Genomic DNA, 23004 nt, shown 5'->3' on the forward strand with positions numbered 1-23004 from the left:
ATAGGATTGGGGAGAAGAGAAGTTTGTGGCACAACTTGACCAGAAGAAGGGATCGGTTGGTAGGACATGTTCTGAGGCATCAAGGGATCACCAGTTTAGTATTGGAGGGCAGCGTGGAGGGTCAAAATCGTAGAGGGAGACCAAGAGATGAATACATTAAGCAGATTCAGAAGGATGTAGGTTTCAGTAGGTACTGGAGATGAAGAAGCTTGCACAGGATAGAGTAGCATGGAGAGCTGCATCAAACCAGTCTCAGGACTGAAGACCGCAACAACAACAACAACAATCACTTTCTAAACCACGTGCCAGAGCAGATGATTCCACCAGTCATTGAAGTAAACAATATTTTGAAGATGATAAATTTTATTATGTGAAAATTTAGATATTGTGTTGTGGATTGTTAGATGAAGTATTTTGCACCTAAATACAACCTAGTTACATTTGTCTTACTAGTTAATAGCATAATGGGCAAATTCATATATTTATTTTAAATTAAAGTATACATCAAAGGGCAAAGCAGCATAGGACCATCCCCAGAAGTACAGACCACACAGTGTGGCATACGGGGGTTAGGGTTGGTCCGGAGAGCAGGCACAAATAGCTGAGATCATTAAGGTGACTTCTTGCAATAAACTGGAAACCTAGGTTTGAGTCACGGTCTGGCATAAATTTTCATGTGTCACCAGTAGGTAGATTTGCAAAACTAATACAGGTAATGTTGAAAGAATTCGCAACTGGCAAATAAATTTCATATTATTCATGTTACTGCAGATCATCATCAAAGTCTGTTCCTTCAGACTTGCAAGCATTACAACGTTAGACGGGTGAAACGATGATGATAACACTAACACTGAATATGTTTGTCTCATTAATATTGTTATAGGAATCCAAGTAATGTTGCGAGCAATAGTGGACTAGACAGTGTGGTATATGGAGGTTTGGGTTGGCCTGGGAAGTGTGCATGGATAGCCGAGAAGGTTACGACAACTCCTCGCGACAAGCAGGAAATCATTCTTTGAGCCCAAGTCCAGCACAAATTTTCATGTGTCAGCAATAGATAATACTTCCATACCTAACACATCTGATGTCAAAAGAATTTTGTAATGTTGATACAGCTGCAGATCATCACCAATGTCTACTCCTTCAGATATTCATAGGAACAATTGTTGTAAACAAATCTCTTTCCCTCTCTCTGTCTAGTAATGGTTTTTCTCAATTTTCTTATTTGACTACTCCTTTTTGATGGTTGGTGAACTTGTTCCATTTCTTTGCCATCTTTTTTGCTTTTCAGGATCTTCTCAGTCTGTTCAGTGACTCTCTCTTGCCTGTTATTTTCTGTACACACTTCCCGTCTTCAATTAGTCTGTATATAGAAACCTCTTACCTAACTCTACTCATTTGCTCCTTCCAGTATGATTTCACCTCATGCTGACAACAGGTGGGTCTGTATGTTTCATCTTGTGTTCTGAGTGACATGCCCTTCTTTTTTAGCCTTCCCTAATCAATACCTCTCTCATTCCCAAGGAAGGAGCTTAGATCTGATGTACTTAGACTTGTATGTTCTTTTATATGTTTATTGGCAGTGCTGACATTTCTCCTGAAGGTAAGGACTAACCAGCAATTTTTATTCACGTTTTAATAGCTCCATCAAGAGAATTTTCCTTTTGAACCAACTACTCACAATATACATATTCTCATTAATGTCATTTGGAGGTCTCATGTATTGGTACCCTATCATATTTGCTAGAATCTTCTGATCCACTGTTTTGGTCTTCTTGCTGAGGACTTCTTCCAGGAACTTGCTGTGCACTGTCCAGCTTTTGTGAAAGCCTCAGAAAGGAAACAAAAATATCTAGTAGGAAGATTCTGGCAAGAATGATGCAGTACCAGTACCCAAGAACTTTTAACATAAACTTCTGCAAAGACCTCAGCAGCTCAGCATGAGTACAAAAAGTACAAAAAGGAATCAGATAGACATGTATTCAACAACCTGCTCAAGTATATTACATTTCTTATAGGTGTAATGTGGTGGAGTTTAAGACTGAATTAAAGAACTTTTGGTAACTCCTTCTATTACATTGAAGAGTCTCTTCACAGGAATTCTTAAAATTATTATATTATGGTACAATGTAAGTACTATTAGCACTATAACACAATAGTATTTCATAATATTAATTGTTTCAAAGGACAATTCAAAGCTAGTAAATTATGAGAAGAAGCTCTTTGTCTACCTTCACCTCACTACATATCGCTCTCTCATATCCTGGGATCTAAGTAATCTACCCTTCCTTTTTAACCTTCCCCACATAGCTCTCTCTTCCTCCCAATTAAGGAAACATTGGTTCTGAAAACTAAGTTGTGTCGCCCTGTTACTTTCATATTGTGTATCAGCAGTACTATACATTTCCTTCCTGAATATAAGTACCTTACTGTGCTAGCAATTCTGTCTTACATTTTATTATTTTTCATACATTTCCTTGTAACACATCTAAATAAAATGAACATCCTTGACTTGTTTCCACATTCCAAATACCATTTAACAATTTCCTTGGAATATGACTGTTCCAAAGAAATGAATTTCACACTAGAATTCTGACATTAGTATCACTCAATCAAACATAAGAGAAAATGAAGAAAGTTACATAAAAGTAAAAATGAAATGGTTCGCTGTCAGTCTGGTTGGGCAAGGATGGAGCTGCATGTTCGAAGGGAATAGTGTAGAAGATAAGCTATAAACTTGTACTCAATATTATAACAGCACTGGTCATGTATTGCATTACGCACGTCATCTTAAATTCATTGTGCATTATCTTACACAGACTTTTGCCTAATTGTATAGACTTCCATTTCATTTTCTAATATTGTTTTTGGTTTCGCTTCAAAGCTTTCTTTTTATTTACCATTTTCATTTTCAAATTTGTATTGATTTAAAATACTAAAAGTAAAAATGACCACTGAATTAACACAGCAGAGACCCAGCTTTTGTTCAGCATAAAATGTAACAAATCATACCTTTTAAAAGATGTTTCTAAATATTGCAAAAATACAATCACAATATTTAACAATGATTCTGGAAAAACAGTAGCCTGACTTAAAAGCATAGAGAAACTAAGAGAGGAGAGGGGGAAGGGAGAATACAATTTCCACACTTGTGAAAAATATCTCCCACTTCTTACCTTAAATGATAAATACAGGGTCAAGATACCACTCCTACAGTCTATTTCAATAACTTATGCTTTGAAGGAGGAATTTACTGTCTTATTTTAATGTGTTTGTTAGGTTAACACAAGCAATACACGTGGTGAAGTAATCACTCCAAAATATATACAGTGGAGAGTGAAAACGCATATTGCCCACACCTGTAAAAGAAGATGCATCTTATATTAACTTAGAAAGGAATATTCAGGATGGATGGATGGATGGATGCATGGACATGTGTGTGTGTGTGTGTGTGTGTGTGTGTGTGTGTGTCTTTTTGACAGTCTTTTTGTTGTGCCAGTTTGCTACTCAGCATTTCCTCTACATGGTGAGTAGCAACTATCCTTTTCATTTTATTGTAACTTACTTGACACTGCCTGGCAAATAATGGTGGGATCTGTTGCACGCGATCAAGCATAATTTCCATATCTTGTAGGAACTCTTCTCTCCTGATTCTTTCCTCCTCTCGACGTGATTGTAAACGTAACTCCAAATCCTCAGCTGTACTGAAATTAAGAGCTCTCCAGGCAGGCTGTCGGCGAATGAATCTAGCTCGTAATCGTGCTTCCTCTTTTCTCCTTATTTCTTCTTGTTTCTGTAGCAATTCATTTTCTAAACGTTGCCTGCAAAATGGATTAAACTTAAAACAAGATAAAATTTTTGTGGCATAAAAAATGATTAACTTATAAATTGTTAATGAGCTATTTTCTCAAAAAATATACTTATTCACTGCTACTTGTAACCCATAGCTTGTGATCAGTACTGTATAGGGAGGTGAATCTGTTAAGGTGGTGTCAATCCGATCATTTACCGGTTTTTCCACGTTTGGATAACTGAGCGAAACATTTTAGCAATTACACTGCAGCTGACCATTGTTGTGAATTCTTGACTAATCTATCAACAACAATGGTGTGTTGGAGTGCATGCAACCAGCAAATCACATAGGCAGTGCGTGTGTTATTCTTGTGCTGCAGCCATGTAGTCAACACAACAGTGCAAAAACTTCTGCTGGCGTCTGTTACTTCTGAATTGTAATAGTAATTTGGAATATTATTGCTTAAATATGAACGTCTTAAGTGATACAGTTCCATTTTTTTGTACATTGCTAATACTGCTTAGTCACTATGCAAGCCTAATTACAAAATTGCATTTTTGTAGGGTGAATCTGATCATGCAAGTATAACGAAAGGTTCTGGCACCAACACAGAAATCTAACTACAAACCAGAATTTCTTCTAAATGTGGTGAAAGCTGTCAAGTCAGGAAAATTAAGCATCCAGAAAGCTTCAGAGCAATATGCAGTTCCATATACCACATTAAATGACAAACTCAAGGAAAGGTACAAAAACAAAATAGGCAGCCAACCGGTGTTAACCAATAGATAGGAAAAAAGCCTGGTTGAATGATTATTGTGTTGTGTGAAATGGGGGTTTCCTTTGAGGAATAATGATGTTACAGGCATTGTAGAGGCATATCTCAATCGAGCAGGGAGGATTGAAAAACAATTTCATGACAATCGACCTGGGCATGAGTGGTAAAATCTTTTCTGAAAAGAAATAAAGAACTAAAAGTTAGAATAAGTGAAAATGTGAAGATGGCTAAGGCAGCAGTTACCCGAGAAACAGTGATTGATCAGTTTGAAAACCTTGAAGTGACCTTGAGTGGTGTCTCTACCTCCAACATTATAAACTATGATGAGACAAACTTTCGTGACGATCATGGACAAGTGAAAGTAATAGTGAAGTGAGGTACAAGACATCTTGAAAGGATAGTGGATAGTTCTAAGTCAAGTGTCAGTGTGATGATAGCAGAATTGGACTGAAGGGGGCATAACTGCTGCAGGTTATAATAGGAATCAAAGTGATTGGTTTGACCTAACAATGTTTGAATCATGATTTGTTGAAATTGTTTTGCCTTAAGCTCAGAAATTTGAGGGACTTAAAGTGATTATAGGTGACAATTTCTCATGTCATCTGTCACATAACATGATTAAACTGTGCCAGGAACAGAACATTAAATTTGTGCTTCTCCGACTTAATTCTACTCATTTGTGTCAGCCACTTGACGTGGTCTTCTTTAGACCTTTAAAATTTGCTTGTAGAAATATGGTAGATGATTGGAAAAGGAAGAAAAGAGGAGTGGTCCCAAAATCCATATTTCCTAGGTTGTTGAAAAAAAAAATCTTTGAAAATATAGCTACCCTGTCCAAATCAAATATAATATCTGGGTTCTGAAAAGCAGGAATTTTTTCCTTTCTGTCCCCATAAAGTCATGTCACAAATTCCAGAAACAACCAATAACAATGCATGTGACATCAGCTCATCAGAAGTTTCTCGGGCAGCAGCCTTTGAAGTGACATCAAAACAGGTTCGCTCTAATGAAAAAAAAAAGGAAAGCTGCACCACGCAAAGCATTTAGCGTTAACTCCAGGAAAAGGAATTGTTATCAATGACTTTAATGAAAATGATAGTGACAGGGCTGTAAGCAGGAAGTCCCTATTTAGAACATCTAACAGTGATCTAGAACAGTATGAGCCAAATGAAAATCAAGAAATGGACAAGGAGAAGCATAAGGATAAAGACTGGCATGAATTTAAAGAAAATGATTTCCCCATAGTAAAATTGCCTACAAAAAAAAGGTTCAGGTTTTTTATTGTGTGTAGGTACATGATGAAAGACCCCCAGGATATCATAAAGTTAAAATTCATTAAAAAGAAAATGAAGCACCCATTGACCATAAGCATTGGCAAAGACATTAATTATGAGTACGCAGTAACATGCAGACAAATGAAAAAAAACATCATTCACACTCTCTTGTATGTAGAAGCTCTGTTAAGAAGTGCTGTTCAGAATATAATGGGCTACGAGTGTTTTGTATCACACATGTTTCAAAATAAGAAAAAAAATTGATGCCAGTATTAAGTATTTTTTATTCAAGTAAAGTGAAACCAAGTAAGGAGGATTTTGTTGTTCATGATACACACTGGTGCATTTGAAGTCTGCTGCCTGCATCTACAATTGAAATGTAAGAGAAGTCCAATAGCCTAAAAATTCATACAAGCATAGAACATTTCAAATAACTGTATTGTATTATTCCTTTTAAATGTTTTTCATATGCATATGTATTTGATAATAATTTTTTATTTATTTATTTCTATTATAAGACAATTGGTAAAATTGAAAGTGTCTCTAATGACACCTTTGAAATGACATTTCTGAGAAAGAAAGTTCTTGATGGTAATGTTTATTTTTGTCTTTCCAGAAACTGATGATGCAACTGAGGTAGAAAGAATCCAAATTGTTAAAAATGCTGTTCCAGAAGATAAAAGGTGGGGTAAATTTAGTTTTGAAGGGCCAGATGACCATGACATAAAATAATTAAATTAATTTTGGTTTGTCAAATTTCATGAATGCAAGTGTCTTTATAGCAAAAATCCCAAGCTTAATGTGCTTGTGAAACTTTTTTTAGTCTAGAAATTGTAAAGTGTTGTTGCAAATACAGCAATATATATTTTTTAAATCAAAACAGTGATTGGATTCACTCCACTGGAAGTCTGATTCCGTTCCTGTAAACAAAATACAGTGGTGATCGTATTCGCCCCAAACGGGGAGGTGAAACCGATCAACAATTAACTTAAAATAATAACTGCAATTATAAACTAAAAATAATGTAATATATGAATATATCATTACCAAGGTTGTGACATTAACGCACTAAATTTTTATTCCAATACCAACAGTAAATTGACGAAATTTAAAAAAAAAATTGCCGCTTTTGATTGGATTAACCTAATTTTATGGTACTGTCCTTGAATGTAGGGGACCCAAGTCTCATTTACTCATGTTTGAACATTCTTTATTGGGTCATTCCATGTCAAGTCACCCAGGCCTTGACACAAACCATGTCAGATTTTGATGAAACTTGGTACAATTACTTCTTTTATCATCCTGAAAGCACTTGTAAAATTTTTTTGCTCTATCTCTTATAGTTTTTTTTTTATTTTATAAATTTTTAAAGTTTTTAGATTTGGCGTTGTTTCAGCAGTTGGAAATCGTAACTTAAACGTGTCCTCACAGCTAAAAAAATTTGTATATTAAAGAATATTCAAGATATCAATATGAAATTTTGGAATAAGTTTGTGTATTATATCTAAATGTTAAAAAAAATTATCATAAAGATATTTTTTTAGTTATAGATGTTTAGTTTTACAAAAACTGCAATATCTAGAGTCTCAGACCTGATAGAAAGGTCAAATTTGTTTTAAAATACTCTTAATTGTATAGGCTATTAGATAAAAGAAAAATTATGTTGGCTTTTTAACCTGTTTAATATTTATCTAATTTTTAAAATAATATTAATTATATATTACAAATAAAAAGTACCAAGTGACTTAGACACCGAAAATAAGTTTTTGTCTTCTTGGAGTAACAATGTACGCTTGGATTTTGTTTTGTTATTCCTGTGTTTTGAAGTAAAAAATTATTACAGTGTTAAATAGTGCTTGGATAGTTGAGATTCTTTTCCAATATCCTATAAAAGTAACCAGAACAGTAATCAGACCAAAAGTGAAATCAGTATGTCAGATATTCAAACCTGTAGCGTAGGGATATTTAAAAAATCTGACTGTTTCCAAACAACCTACACACCTTCAAAATAGTTACAACCGGTATCTGAATTGAGTGAGGAAGAAAAAGATTTGATCCACTTACGATCTGGAATAATCTGTGTGAATTTAAGAATATATGTTCACACCACAGTGACTACTTTTTAAATGTTTTTGAAAAGTATCAAACAACATGTGTAGACCCACTAAAAAAACACAAAAAGCCCATCAAAAAATCGTTGAGAAGTGTAGGCTTGGATCTTTCTAAACAATTACTGACAAAAAATATTAGCATAAAACCTGGACAAAAGCTTTGCTCAACACGCCGTAACTTTTGTGAGGAAAAATTAAGAGTTGAAGTCAATTAAAGTGAAACAGATGATGAAGTCATGGTTGAATTAGAATAATTGGAATCCAGAAATGAATCCCTCATACAAACAAAAATTGCTCTTGATAATTTAGGTTTAACACCGATAAAGCTTCATGGCTTGTCAGAACAAAGTAAAGGGTCTTATTTTAAAAGGAAGGTTAGCAGTATTGAAAAGACTGCAAAAAAGGCGGTTTCAAAAGCATTAAAATATGATGCACCAAGTTCTGATGATGACAAAGAAGATACAAGTGTGGTTGAGAAAGCAAAGGATTTTGATGTAATGATTTCTCTTATGAAAGAGAAGATTTCATCTGTTGGGAGGTCTAGAAAAATCCATATTCTGATCTTGGCTCCAGATTCTTGGAGTCGAAATACAGTGATGGAAGAATTTAATGTAAGTGAATACATGTTGCGACAAGCTAGAAAGCTAAAATCTGAAAAGGATATTTTGGAAACTCCTGGTCCAAAAAAAAAGGTAAAACTCTTTCTGAAAATACAGTAAGACTTGTAAAGATTTTTATGAAAAGGATGAAAGTTCCAGAGTGCTACCTGGAACGAAAGACAAAGTAAGTGTTCAAAAAAATGTGTACATGCAAAAAAGACTCATTTTGTGTAACTTGAGAGAACTCTATTATTCTTTCAAATGGGAGAATCCTGAGGTAGAAGTAGGATTTTCAAAATTTTGTTTCTTGAGACCTAAATGGTGTATCCTTGGTGGTGCTGCAGGCACACACACTGTGTGTGTATGCAGTATCCACCAGAACGTTAAACTATTACTGGATGCTGTGAAAATTGAAGAATCTTATAAAGACCAAATTAAGATGCTTGCGTGCAACACGGAAAACCAAAACTGCATGCTACATCATTGCGACAGCTGTCCTACAAATACTGCACTAACTGAGTACTTAACTGAAAAACTAAGTGAAGATTATGATTTAGAAGAAGAAATTGTAATCAGTCAATGGGTTAACACAGACAGGGAAGAAATGATCAAACAGTCTATCAGTGTTGAAGACTACATTTCTTTATTGGTTAGGTCATTGGAAAAGCTCACCCCGCACTCGTTTATAGCAAAATCCCAATCAGCAGCCTTTAAAGGATTGAAAGAAGACCTACCACCCAAAACAGCAATTATTGTGATGGATTTCAGTGAAAATTATTCCTTTGTTCTACAAAATGAGATCCAAAGTTACCACTGGAATAGACGTGGTTGTACTCTACACCCAGTTGGAGTTTTTCTAAGAAATGAGGAAAACAATGTTTTTGTTTCTAACCACTGTTTTATTAGTGATGACCAAGAACATGACACTGGTTTTGGTAACTTTATACAAAAAGAAATTACAAAGTGGCTGTCATTACATCAAACTGACATTGACTCAGTTCACTACTTTACAGGTGGTTGTGCTGGACAGTACAAAAATAGAAACAGTTTTAAAAATGAGACTGAACACTTGAGAGACTTTAATTTGAAGGCCCAACACTCTTTTTTTTTTTTTGCAACAAGTCATGGGAAGTCAACTTGTGATGGCCGTGGAGGAACTATTAAAAGAATTTTAAGGGAAGCCAGTCTACAGCTTTCAGATAAAGAACAAATAATGACAGCAATTGAATTGTACAAGTTTTGTGAAAAAAATATTGAAAACATTCATTTTCACTTTATTGACAAAAAAGAAGCTGATTTGCTATGGTTAAAACTAGAAAAACGTTTTTCAGCAACCCGAACCATTCCTGGAACAAGAAGCTTTCATAACTTCAAACCACTTCCAACAAACAACCTTGAAATTAGAAGGGCTACAGATAGTGTAAAACCCTCCTTAGTCTTTTCTTTCCATTCTTCTTCTGATTGGGTTCGTGTTGAACCATCCATAAATAGCTATGTGGCTGCAAATTATGATGGTAACTGGTACTTTGGACTGGTAAAAACAATATTCAATGATGAAGAAGATGCAGAAATTCTATTGCTACATCCTTCAGGACCAGCTGCATCATTTTATTGGCCTGAAAGTGGAGATTCTTGCATAGTGCCTTTGGAGCACATAGTCTGTGTAGTAGATGCACCTCAATCAAGCGGCACTGGAAGAATGTATTACTTCAAAAAAGACTGTATCAAAAGAACTGAAAGCTCTTGGATGAAGTGGAGAAACAGTTTGAATCAGCATTAATGTTTATTAAAAAGACAAAATTACTCAAAAAATTCAATGTTTCAAGCAATCAGTTGGGTTATACATAAGTGTCGTAAGTACACTATCTTTGTACATAATTCTAATGTAATCTACTATAATTAATAAACATGTTAAAAAGCCATCATTATTTTTGTTTTATCAAGTAGCCTATATGTTTAAGAGCAAATTAAAACAAATTTGAGCATTCTATCAGGTCTGAGACTCTAGATATTGCAATTCTTATAAAACAAAACATCCGTTAAAAAAAAAGAAAAAGAAAAAAAAATACATATATTTTTTTTCCTAGAAAATATTAATATATTTTAATAGCATCATTTTTATCTTCAAATATGTATAATAAATAAACTTGCTGCAAAAATTCATGATGTTATCTAAAAGAGTTTTTAAGATAAGCAATTTTAAAGTTTTGAATACAAATTAAATTTACAATTTCCGAAGGTTCGGAAAACGCAAAACATAAAAACTTTAAAAATTTATAAAAAAAAACTATAAGGGATACAGCAAAAAAAAATTTGCAGGTGTTGTCAGGATGGCATTAGAACCATTTGAGCCAAATTTCATGAAAATCTAAGGAGGTGGGTGTAAAATTTATTTTTTATTGGGTGACCTTATTTTCTTTTATTATGGAGAAGGAAACTAACACATGAGCTTAAATCCAGCTAAAAAATATCAATATACATTCACCGTAATCATTAAGAAGACTAAATCTGTACCATTATCAACATTATTTGTGTTATTGAAATATCTGGTTTGTTCTATCTAAAAATGTTACCATTTTTTTGTATATAACAAGGGGAAATACTGAAAATATAAGAAGAAAATTATTCTCAGGGAGCAAAAAGAGAGACCAGTATGACTATTTGCTTTGATCTGAAAGTTCAATTTATTGTGGAGGTATTCCATGCTTTGATTCAAAATATAACTTGAAGGATTATTGTCTCAGCACCATATCATAAGGAATCACTATTTACTCATTATGGTAAGATGTGGTTTACAATGAGTACTGTAGAAGAAGCTAAACCAAAAAAAAAGAGACAATGAAAATAAAAACCCAACTGAAATATTTTATTCAGAGGGTACACCAATGTGTAATTCATTTTGTCAACAGTGAAAGCAGTCAATATTTTAACGTCTGAAAGCAAATAAAATAAGAGAGGTAAATATAGTTCCAGGCAAAGAATACAAAAAGGGGCACCCTCACAGTGACATACAGTGTACAATTCAAAAAAAATATAAACAATTTATCTTACCTGAACTATACAAAATTTCTAAAACCATTCTACTTTATCATAACACTGAATGTGTTTATTTTTATCAGTGATCTATAAACTCATAAAAATTGTGGCAGTGATATTTTTCATGTCTGGTGCAAAGTGATATCAAAAGTGTGTGTGAGAGTTTTTTTGGGTCATGTGTTGTTTTTTATCTTTGCTGTGAGACTATAGAATCTCCTAGTTTTTGTTACTTCTCTGTTGTTTTTTTTTTTTTTTTTTTTTTTAGTTTCTTCTCATTATGAGTTTTCACGAATAAATATTTTTTTGTTAACTCATTACACCGGACGGCTATGCAATTATTTGAATTATTTGTTGTAGGCAAGTCGCCTACATAATTGGTGACCTCCGATTCAGGAACTTTAAATCTTTCGTTAGCTACGTCGAACATTAACTGCAAAAGCAATGAACGACGACAGCAAATGATATAGTTCAATAACAGAAGAAATTCATAGGCTTCAGAATGAGATAGAAACTTTACAGTTGCATATTTCGAAAGATATGAACTTAAAGCATATACCAGACCAAAGGAATGACGGTTGAACAACCATGGCACACACCAGCAAGGCAACATCATCGGAAACTGGGACTACTCCAGCACAACCACAGCAAGTAACAGCAATGGAAGTACCCGCTGGTTTCGGCGCTTCACCAACTCAACGGTTGTGCCCCCATTCATGCCTTCTCAGCCACACACATGGTTAGCGGTAATGGAAAATATATTTCTACAACAGAGAATAGTCAGTGATCACAAGAAGTTCACCTTGGTGATAAGTAATTTGGACCATCAGATCTCGGTTTTGATATCTGACATTATAGTGAACCTGCTTACAGAAGGAGCATACTGAAGACTGAAAGAAGAATTAATTTCTCGGTGTGTGAAGTCAGTCGACATCAGAGTCAAACAAGTACTGTACCAAGAGAAACGGTGAGATAGGACCCTGTCAGAATACTGGCGTCATTCACGCAGCCTGGTAGATAGATCAACAATCTCTGATAGACTGTTACTTCACGTATGGCAACAACAGCTACCAATGCAAGTAAGAACTACACTAGCTATATCCGATGAAAGATCAGTTGACAAACTGCTGCTCGCTGCAGACAGAATCTACGAGACGCATGAGCCTACTGCAACAGTCGCAATGACGTTGACAGATGCCACATACGGTAATTACCATTGCCAACAAGACCAAACTGACGATATAACTGTGCCACGGTCGCAACGTGACAAACAACAAAAAGTTCAAATGAAATTAGAGATTTAAAAACTGCAATAGAGGATTTGCGAGCGCAGCTACGCACGCTACAGCGACCACAAGTTATCTTTAAGCACAAGAGAGACCGGGCTGGGCATGAAACACGAAGTCAACAAGAGGACGAGCGTAAGGTGTTTGTACACAAAGACTTGTACAATTGCTCTCATGTAATGTTGCGAACAGACTCAGTCAAATTGCCTTTACAACCACCATATACGGGCCCATTTCAGGTGCTGAGTAGAAATAAGCACACCATGGACATAATGTAGAATGGTGTTCCGACAAAGGTATCGATTGAACGTGTCAAGCCAGCATGGGTTTTACCCTCTCCGACCTCTGACACCACACCTGTGCATCAACACATGATGGACGCAGAGCATACCGAAACACAGCTCAGTACATTGTCCGAGACAGGTGAATCACCACCACAAACAACAATGTCATCACCCCCGAGACACCCGACGCACACCAGAGCTGGACGTCAAATAAAATTCAAGTATCAAGATATACCTGAGGCTCCGCACTTTAAGGGGGGGGGGGGCTGTGTGGCAGTGATATTTTTCATGTCTGGTGCAAAGTGATATCAAAAGTGCGCGAGAGTTTTTTTTTTTGGTCACGTGTTGTTTTTTATCTTTGCCGTAAGACTATAGAATCTCCTTGTTTTTGTTACTTCTATGTTGTTTTTTTTTTTTTTAGTTTCTTCTCATTATAAGTTTTCACGAATAAATATTTTTTCGTTAACTCATTATACCGGACGACTATACAATTATTTGTTGTACGCAAGTCGCCTACAAAATATTTATTAAAGATTTGGAGAAACCTAAGTACATGTGTCAAATGAAGTGAACTATTGTATACATTTTATTTCAAGAAATCCTTACTGAGATACAGTCTTCGTATGCTTACAACATGATTTATTTCATGTCATGTTATTCTGACAGTTAAATATTAGTGTATTAGACTCTGGTACTGCTTATATGTCCTAACCATTAATATTGTTGGATTTCCAATTTTTTTGTTCTGATGATACTGCCTTTTGTGTTAGACCACCTGAGAGACTCCTAAAAATGGAAAATATAAGATGAAATAAGGACAGTAGGAATAGATTGCTACTCACCATATAGAGGAGATAATGAGTCACAGACAGGTGCAACAACAAGACTGCTAGCCATTAGCGCTTTTGACTAAAAGGCCTTCTTCTGAAGTGGACAACACACACACACATTCAGGCTAGCACAACTCACACACATATGACAACTATCTCTGGCCAATGAGTCCAGTCTTTTGGCTGAAAGCTCAAGCGTCTAGCAGTCTTTTTGTTGTGCCTGTCTGTGACTCAACATCTCTATATGGTAAATAGCAATCTATCCTTTTTATAATATTGTTATTGAGAGACTCCCAACATTTTCATAAGCTGTGTCAATATATGTAAAATTCTACAGATATTTTGAACCTATTTATGCATATAAAATACACATAATTATCTTTCAGTTTAAGTGTACCATTTCAAACTAAATAAACATTACCAGAAAGAAATCCTCATTTAATAGCTAAATCCCAGAAGGCCCTCAATCAATTGCTAAAAAATTCACAGAGAGTAAACTAAGTCATATCAGTTCTATTAAGCAGAAGAATATGTACAATTTTGGCACAAAGTTGGCTGCAGAATGAAGCATAAAAAAGAAAAAAGGGAAGGCAATTTTCTTTTTTTGGGAGAAGTTGGTGGGAAAAAACGAATATATGACGAAATCAAATGTGAGAGGAAATGGGGAAGAAGGGAAACGGGAATGTGATGTGGTGAGTGCACCTCTTCTTTCACACTATAGTCCTTGACCTCTTCAACTATTTGCCTACGTACATCCCTGTTCTTTGCTTTTCTCCTCTGTACTTGGACCTGAATGTCAATAAAATCATTCAACACACTGATTACCCATCCTGCTGTTGGTCAGTCATTCCTTCTCATGGAATAGTCTTCCTTCCATTACTCTCTTGGGCTACTATCAGCTGCAATTTGTCCAGTGTCCTAACTAGGAAAGTAACTAGGCTGGGGCAGTGTCCCAAAAGAGAGAGAGAAGAATTAAAATAGAAAGGTAAAATGGAAAAACATAAAATACTACATGATTTGAAATGCAGAGAGACATACAATTAAGAATAATTCAGATCAAATGAAGAATCTGTGTTACATACTTTAGAGTTGTAATAGTCAATGAAGTTACGTTAATGCAACATATTCACAGAAAAACAAGATCCAGTTAACTTTACTCCCAAAGTCCTTTTCCTTAACAGTAAAGTTTTGAACCAATAAACCAAACTTCAAATTTTTAAAGAAAGAGAACTGTATTATATGTTATAAGAGTCATCCTCACAATAAAAAAAATGTAAAAGGAATTTAAGCAGCTGCTCACACTTTAAAATGAAAATTTAAAATGGATAAAACAACATTCAAAAGGAATTTAAACAGCTACACACACTTTCAAATGAAAATTTAAAATGGGCACTTAGAGGAGCTCAGTAAGCAAGAACAGTAGACCTGTACAACAGACAAGAAATGCTGCACACTATCAATTAACAAAGACTGTGTAAGAAAAATATTCAAAACACTGGATGCAGCTTATGTATGGAAACTGAACGAACAGAAAGGATGAAAATATATAACAAAGTGAAAGTCTCTACATACATTTCTGATTGAATCACCACAGACTCCCTCCAGAATTGGTGCACACCTGATTCACCATGCAGCTCCCTACTCACGGGAGTTCGTAATTGTTGCACTGAATCTCAGAACATTGTCATAACATTATTGTTTATTTTCATTTTGAGCGTAGTTCGGTTGTTCTCAACACCACTGACATCATCTAAACAGTGGCTGCTGATGCACTCCCTCTTCATAACCAAGAACCAGAAATCACTAAGCTTCACACATTTCTTTTACTATCAAAGCTATTAGTGTTGATAGTAAACATCAGTAGCCCCTCTGTATATTCTACTGTACTATTTGTTTGTGGTTGCCAGGATGTCAAACAGAATTCTATGGTTCTCTCGCACAAAGTGAGTTCTGTTTCAGTTGATTTATCCATTCTTTCTTCTGACTGTTACCTTCATGCATCTTGTCTTGTTAAATTTTGGAAGGTTGTTTGTCTCTGGTGCAAGAGAAAGAAGCTAGTTCAATCCTCTTTGAATTGATCTTAATTTTTGGAGGGGAGATTCAGATCATTATTGTCAGTTAACACAGAAGTCGAAATAAAAGCAATACAGACATCATATCTGATACAGCAAGGGACCATGCTGTTGGCACCCAATAAATTAAATTATTTATTTTGCTAAAACAGACAATACATATGAAAACAAAAAGGACAAGGGGGCAAAAGGGGACTACAACTTGCCAATCAAATAACAGCTGTTTTACATTTTCAGTAGAACTGATTTATTACTTCCTGTGGTACATATGTTGGAAAAATGCAGGTAAGCTACTACTTAAAATTTAGGCACCATAGGTTACTTAGGAATTAGAAAGAATACTGAACAATTATAAATATCACAAAACCGACCCTGACAGAATCAGTATCTGATTTAATGGGGTATGTATGTATGCTAAGCAAATGGAACAATTCCCAGAAAAAGCAAACAACTAATCAAAAGGAGAAGGGGTCAGGAGGAGTGACTTGAGAAGTCACTCTCTCCACCAGATCCCAGGGCCAACAGCACTGCAGAGTTGTAAGAGATGGTACACTTGATTTTTTTGTAGTGCATCATGAGTGGACATATTTTCTGAGGTGAATGGGGGGAATTACCCATTCCATATACATTCTTCAATCAATTTTAACACAGCTGTTTGCCATTCATACTTCATTCTCAACATTTCTCAAAGTAATGAGACTTCACATCCTTCATTATTTTCCATAGTACCATTGTTCACCTGCCTACAACAGCACAGAGAGAGAGAGAGAGAGAGAGAGAGAGAGAGAGAGAGAGAGAGTTGAAATAAGCAGGTGATGCTAGAGCATATTTCACAAAAAGTTGTGAAATACTCAGTCCATCCTGTACTTGCTCAAAAGACTGGTGGAACGGTATAGAAGGAAGAACATGTATAAGTACTATTAAAAAATTAATGGGATAACTCAGAGGCAGAGAGAATTATTGGAAAATTTTGTGGATCTTATTAGGAAGGTTTGTGGGATTGAAGGGACCAGACTGCTACGGTCATCGGTCGATCTTATTAGGAAGATAAATAATATTATACATGAACAGAATACTTTGTCTCCAAGTAGTCTTAGAATGTACTGATGCAGTGATGTTTATGTATGAAAGCAATGTAGCCAATTCTTGCAGGGTTAGTTTGTCAATTGTGGACCTGAATCTCCCAAAACCACATTGAGAGAGGCTAAGTATTGGCCTGGTCCCTAACATTCAGACCAGATTCAGGTCCACAGGGTCTTTCCTACACAGCTCATTACGGTGAAGCTCTGGTAACTACTGGCCACATTCAGTCCCTTCCTGGGCTGAGAGTGGTATGAAAGTTGCCTCTCTCCATGAGTTGGGGAGTGGCCTGCTTGTCACATCAAATTAAAACATTTGAGGACAATTTCCATTGATGCTGCTTGCAAATGTTGAAGCATGAAGTACTGGATCTGATCTTGACTGGGTGGAGTATCATAAGCCTCAGACATTGCCGAATCCAGCTCCCAGATGAAGAAAGAGCGCCTGTAATAATCAGAATTGTTGGATCTGAAGTCCAACTTGCCCCTCTCCATGGTCGCATGGTGGTGGTGGAATGCTAGATACTGGCTGCCTGTGACAGTAGTTATTGCAAAATGCTTTGCCATCATCTGGGCAGTGTCTCAAGTGTTGTATGGAGACACCCCTATTTCAGCACTGCTGCTATTGGTAAACAAATACATTTACCAGAAACACTCCTGATGGCTCCCCATACATTTGTAGAACAGATGGAATTGTTGATAGAGTCCAGGAAAGCATGCCATGACCTTTTCTTGCTCTCCTTAATTATACATTAAACCTTGACTTTTGCAACTCGAATGGCTGTGAGGTTCCCTGCTGTCGGGCAGCACTTAAACGATTGTAAAGCTACAAGCCTGACCCAGATTCCTGAGCACCTGTCATCATTCCACCAATATAAAGCTTGCTTCCTGAGACAACCTGAGGACTTTGGGATGAATAAGTCAGTTGCATGGTGGATTACTCATGTGATGTGGCCCATTCATTTCTGGATGCTGCCTCAGTGTTCGAACACTGCCAGCTTGCTGAACACTGGCCACTTAGCTTTGCTGGTCATCCGTTTCTGTAACTTCCGTTCAATTAATGCTCCATCCAACAGGTGGATCCAAAGTGGGAACTGGTAACTGGAAGGAAAGTCATCGGCTGCCTCCCAATGAGTGGTGTCTGTGAGGATTGGAGAGCAAAAATAGACATTGATGGCTGACGATGACCCAACAGGAGTCAAAAAATGACTGGGATTATCTGTGTTGAGGCTGCACAGCTTCTGAGATATCATGAGGCTCTGTGGAGGTAAAGACTTTGAGCAGATGATGACCTTCTGACCCACATTAAGTTCAGCCGCTACTTCTTGCAGGTCAGTAACCAAGGAGAGAGCAGAGGAGTGGTTACATTATTGAGAAACACAATGACCCATCTCTTTGTTCTTTTCCCAGTCGTGTCATCCTTGTGGTGCAGAGTATAGTTCCTTAACACAGGGGCGTCAGTAGTGTTAAAATGTGTTTCCTTCAAACACAAGCACAGGGGGCCTGCCTTTGCTAGGAGTTTTAGTTCTTTCACATGAGTCCTGAACCCATTCATCTTCCACTCTCATGTAGAAATCATTATTATAGAGGCAGCACTTCACCGTCTCTCCACCGGAGCGCAGAGCCTGCAAAGGCTGGAAGTTCAGTCTGGGGATGAGGTGCTTGCTTCTGGTAGGCTTCACATTTCACTGATTCTGAAACAGAAGCAGAACAACCAACAGGTCCAATGACGTCGACAAAACCTGAATGTTTACTACTTGTTTTCACCTGTGTGGACGCCGTTTGCTTCTTTTGCCTCGGAGGGCTATGTAGGAATTACTAAAACAATGGTTGTGTCACTGCTGGGCTGTTTTCCAGAATCTGCCTTTGAAGCAGCTTTAAATGTGTGCTGACAAATGCAGGTAGTAGTACTGAAACTAGCAACCTCCATCTGTGGAGAGGCATCAGCTGTCAGAATGGGCTTTTTAAGAGCTGATGTGAAAGATGTACTGAATGATGTGAAAGATGTACCTTATAAATCTTTTTGGCCTGACCATATGGGATGCATTTTGTTGCTTTAAGCTCCTGTACCTTCCTGCAAGGTACATGCTGGAGTCTCTACTCCTCACATGGTGATTCCCAGAGCAATTTACACATTTCAAAGGATATGTATAAGCAAAACTTTGAGGACAGCCTTACCTCATTTGCCACAAGTGGTTTTTCCCTTACATATCAAAGTACTGTCATTTAAAACAGCACATTGGGTTGTGGACAAAGGGAAGGAAACATGCCTTGATATGCTCTGGGAGTTTTGCACTATAGAAGTTAACGATATAGGAATCAGATTTTATCACATCACCATCCATCATTTTCATGATGCATGATCCTTGCATTTCAACAATACTTTCTGGAGCCCACTCATTTTTCAACTCTTCTGTAATGTCACTACCTAGCATTAGTAGAACTTGGATTAATTTGTAAGGAATCTTGGTGTGGCATCACGTAAAGTTACTGCTGGTCTGTAAGCACAGTGTGGTGACATTTTGGCCAGAATAACATGTAGACAAAAGAACTGCAAGACAAGCTAATTCTACTCAGGAGTAAACTGCATCATGCAGCAGTAATAGCTATAGCAGGCAAGATGATGCCACCACAGCAGGCCAAGACTCTTGTTATGAGATATGTGACCGGTTATGGGGTGTTAGTGTAACAAATGTGCCCGAGAGCCTTATAAAAAATAGAAGATATTGAGGCAGAAGAATTTGGAGTCCAGTAGCACCACCACAATCAGAGGTCCATGTCGAACAATAAGAGGATTAGGCACTGCCAGTCGCAGACATGGGTGCGAGACCAGGTCTTTAGTGCCACAGTGCTACCGCCCAGGCATCCACACCTTCTGCGATCTGGCTCCTGCCAAAGGACAGCATGTAATGTCCCACTCACACCAGTCTTCCTTCACCTACACAGTGAACATCACCAGGCCTGAGTCTCCTAAGTGCAGGCACCACCCATTTAGGAACAGTGTCGCAGCACAACAAGGACAGCTGCTGATGTTGAGACTGTGGCCCAGTGTCAGACCATAGGCCATCACTCTACCTGCAGGGCACTAATGCTGTTCCTTTCCCAGGGTGGAAGATGATGTGGAAGATGATGCCTGCAAGCCTTCACTGGCCTGGGTCGCTGGAGTGAGATGTGTCTGCCTCAGATTGTCAGTGACATAATGTGTATTTTAAATTAATAAAGTATTGTTTCTCAGACCATAAACATACTGATTACCCTATTGACTACCGCCGGTACCCATCAGTGATTTCAGAGGTCAGGAGAGCTGACGTCGCAACACTGAACAGCGCAGGGTACACCTTCCCCTCATCCCATCCCCCCACTGTGCTTCATCCGAACTGATCCCTATGATATCTTCAGTGTAGGGTGAGTGAGACTTGTTTTTTAGTGTGGTGACAATCATGGGCTCAAGAGTTAAATTTTGTGATAACTGTAGAGTTACTTTTGAGAGACTGTGAAGAACCGTTGACTATCTCTCAATTTAAAGGTAATGCTAGAGATGATTGGCTAGAGTCTGTACGACACACCCAGTGCAATTTACTTGGGCATTCTGTCCCTTGTGCCAAGCCTTTGGCAGTTGTTTGTTTCACATGTTGCCTTGTTGGTCATATGGCTAGCAATGTAGAGGATACAGGTGAATAATGATTAGATGGAAGAAATAAGTGTGGCTCTCTGCCACACACTTAAGTGCGATTTGCAGAGTATCCATGCAGATATATATGAATGTCACTAGCTCGGAAGTGTTCTGTCTGTGTTATTGTTAAGCTGCTATGGCTGCATCAGTAAAAAATGAGTAAGGTTGATGCAATGGTGAAATCACAGATACAAAGTATCACTGGTGAAAAGCTGTACAATAATTGGTTAATCAGGTGGTGCAGCTGAGGGCAAAGAAAATGTTCATGAGTAATAAACTAGCAGAGAAGGATGAAGAGTTTGGGTTGTTGAAATCACAGAATCTATGGATGGCCCTGGCTGTGGGGAACCTAGTTACTCCCTTTCCTGGTAGGTCATCTGAGGATGTGTTGTCATTCATAAAGGATCTTTTGTCATCGGCTAACATAGGTGGTTGGTCAGCCAAACAGTTGTTGCAGACATCAAGATTGCACCTGACAGGGAAAGCAAAGTCATTTGTACATTACAGGGAAGGGGGGGGGGGGGGCATTGGAGAAGCAGAAACATTTGAATAACTCAGATTGCTACACAGATACAGGAAGCAAAACAGGGTGCTGTTTTTCCATGAGACATTGAGCTGTATTTCTAAGAGCCTACCGAAGCCATGGAGGATTTTGTACAGAGTATTAGAAGGCTTAGGGTACATACATACCAGTTAATGCATACGGAGGAGGTAAATATAAGGTGTTACTACAGGAAGCTGAGCAAGGTGCGCTTGATGCTTTCCTGAAAGATTTAATACCAGAAATACCAAGGAGGGTGCACAATGGAGCATCCAAGGATCTCCATGTAGCACTTACAGGGGACAGGCAAAATAATGTGAACACCTGTACCTACTTGGGAATAGTTTATTAATAAGGGGTTGGACCCCCATTTGCACATAGTACAGCTGTGATTCTTCTTGGAATGCTGGCATATAAGGATTGTATAGTCTCCAGTGCAATGTAACGCCACTGTTCAATCAGAACATCTTCTAACTCATGAAGCGACAAGGAAGGTGGAAATCTGCTCCAAAGTCTGCACTCCAATACTGCCCACAAGGATTTGATAATGTTCAAGTCCGGGTACTGTATTGACCAGGGAAGGCTTGCAGTTCAGTTGCATGCCCCTTATACCACAAATGTACTGTCCTGGCTGTGTTAATGGGTGCATTATCATCCTGAAATATGGTATCATTGTTGGGTAACAGCATCTGAATCATGGGGTGCACCTGATTACCTAAAATGTTCACATAATCATTGGCTGTAACATGGGCTTTGAGAGTAATGAAGGGACCAGCAGAATACCATGATACAGCTGCCCACACCATCACACTTCTCCTTGCTTAACAGTTGGAGTCAAGCAATCAGGAATGTAGGCTTCTTTTGGTGTTCTCCAGATGTAAACCCCCCAACCCGATGTTGGAAGTAACAAAAATGTTGACTTGTCGGACCATATGACGTGTTTCCACTGATCAGCTGTCCAGGATTTATGCTCCTGATACCACGTTTTACACTTATTTGCATTGGTTGTTGTCACTAACAGTTTCGGTATAGCAGCTCATCCATGAATATTCACTTTATAGAGTTCTCAGCAGAAGTGTCAATAGATATGGGGTCATGAAGATGGCTACTGAGCTCCGCAGTCACCTTAGCAGCCATAGTTTTGACACAATTTGTGTCAGAGTATGGTGATCTCTGTCATTTAGTTTCGATTTGCACCCACTATTATGTTTACACAATGATGTCTTTCCATGTTTTGTGTAGGTTCTCATGACTGTTGAAACAGTTGCTCTTGAAACATTCAATAGTTGGCTGTCTTGGTTACTGATGCTCCAGCTAATTGGCCCCCCACAATCTGCTCTCTTCGGAACTCTGTTAGGTCTTTCATTGCACATCGGCCTTGGCCCCTGAATGCAAATATGAAATGTGCACTACTTGTAAACAATCTGCACTGATGCCTAGTCCACAGTGAAGTCCCACAGTCCAGTGTGACATGTGACTTACCTGCATTATTGACAGTCAAACACAATCATCCCATTACTACCACTGTCCTCATTATTTTTCCTATCCTCTTTAGGTTCATGTTGCAATTTGAGGTGACTGATGTTTCAATAAGAGTAAGAGAGTGGAGAAATGTATTTGCATAAAATATAAGTCTTAATTGTGGGCATATGGG

The 23004-nt window shown here is 37.5% G+C and overlaps 1 protein-coding gene across 1 annotated transcript in view; it reads right to left on the minus strand.

The window, feature by feature from the left end:
• LOC124729007 (protein FAM161A-like) overlaps positions 1-23004 on the minus strand; it is a 145814-nt gene that overhangs the window by 13270 nt on the left and 109540 nt on the right. Inside the window, exon 6 of the mRNA XM_047248492.1 lies at positions 3566-3821. Coding sequence (XP_047104448.1) covers positions 3566-3821 — 256 coding nt within the window. The remainder of the gene's footprint in view (positions 1-3565; positions 3822-23004) is intronic.

Source organism: Schistocerca piceifrons, chromosome 1 (genome assembly GCF_021461385.2).
Source record: "Schistocerca piceifrons isolate TAMUIC-IGC-003096 chromosome 1, iqSchPice1.1, whole genome shotgun sequence".
Classification (NCBI taxonomy): Eukaryota; Metazoa; Arthropoda; class Insecta; order Orthoptera; family Acrididae; genus Schistocerca; species Schistocerca piceifrons.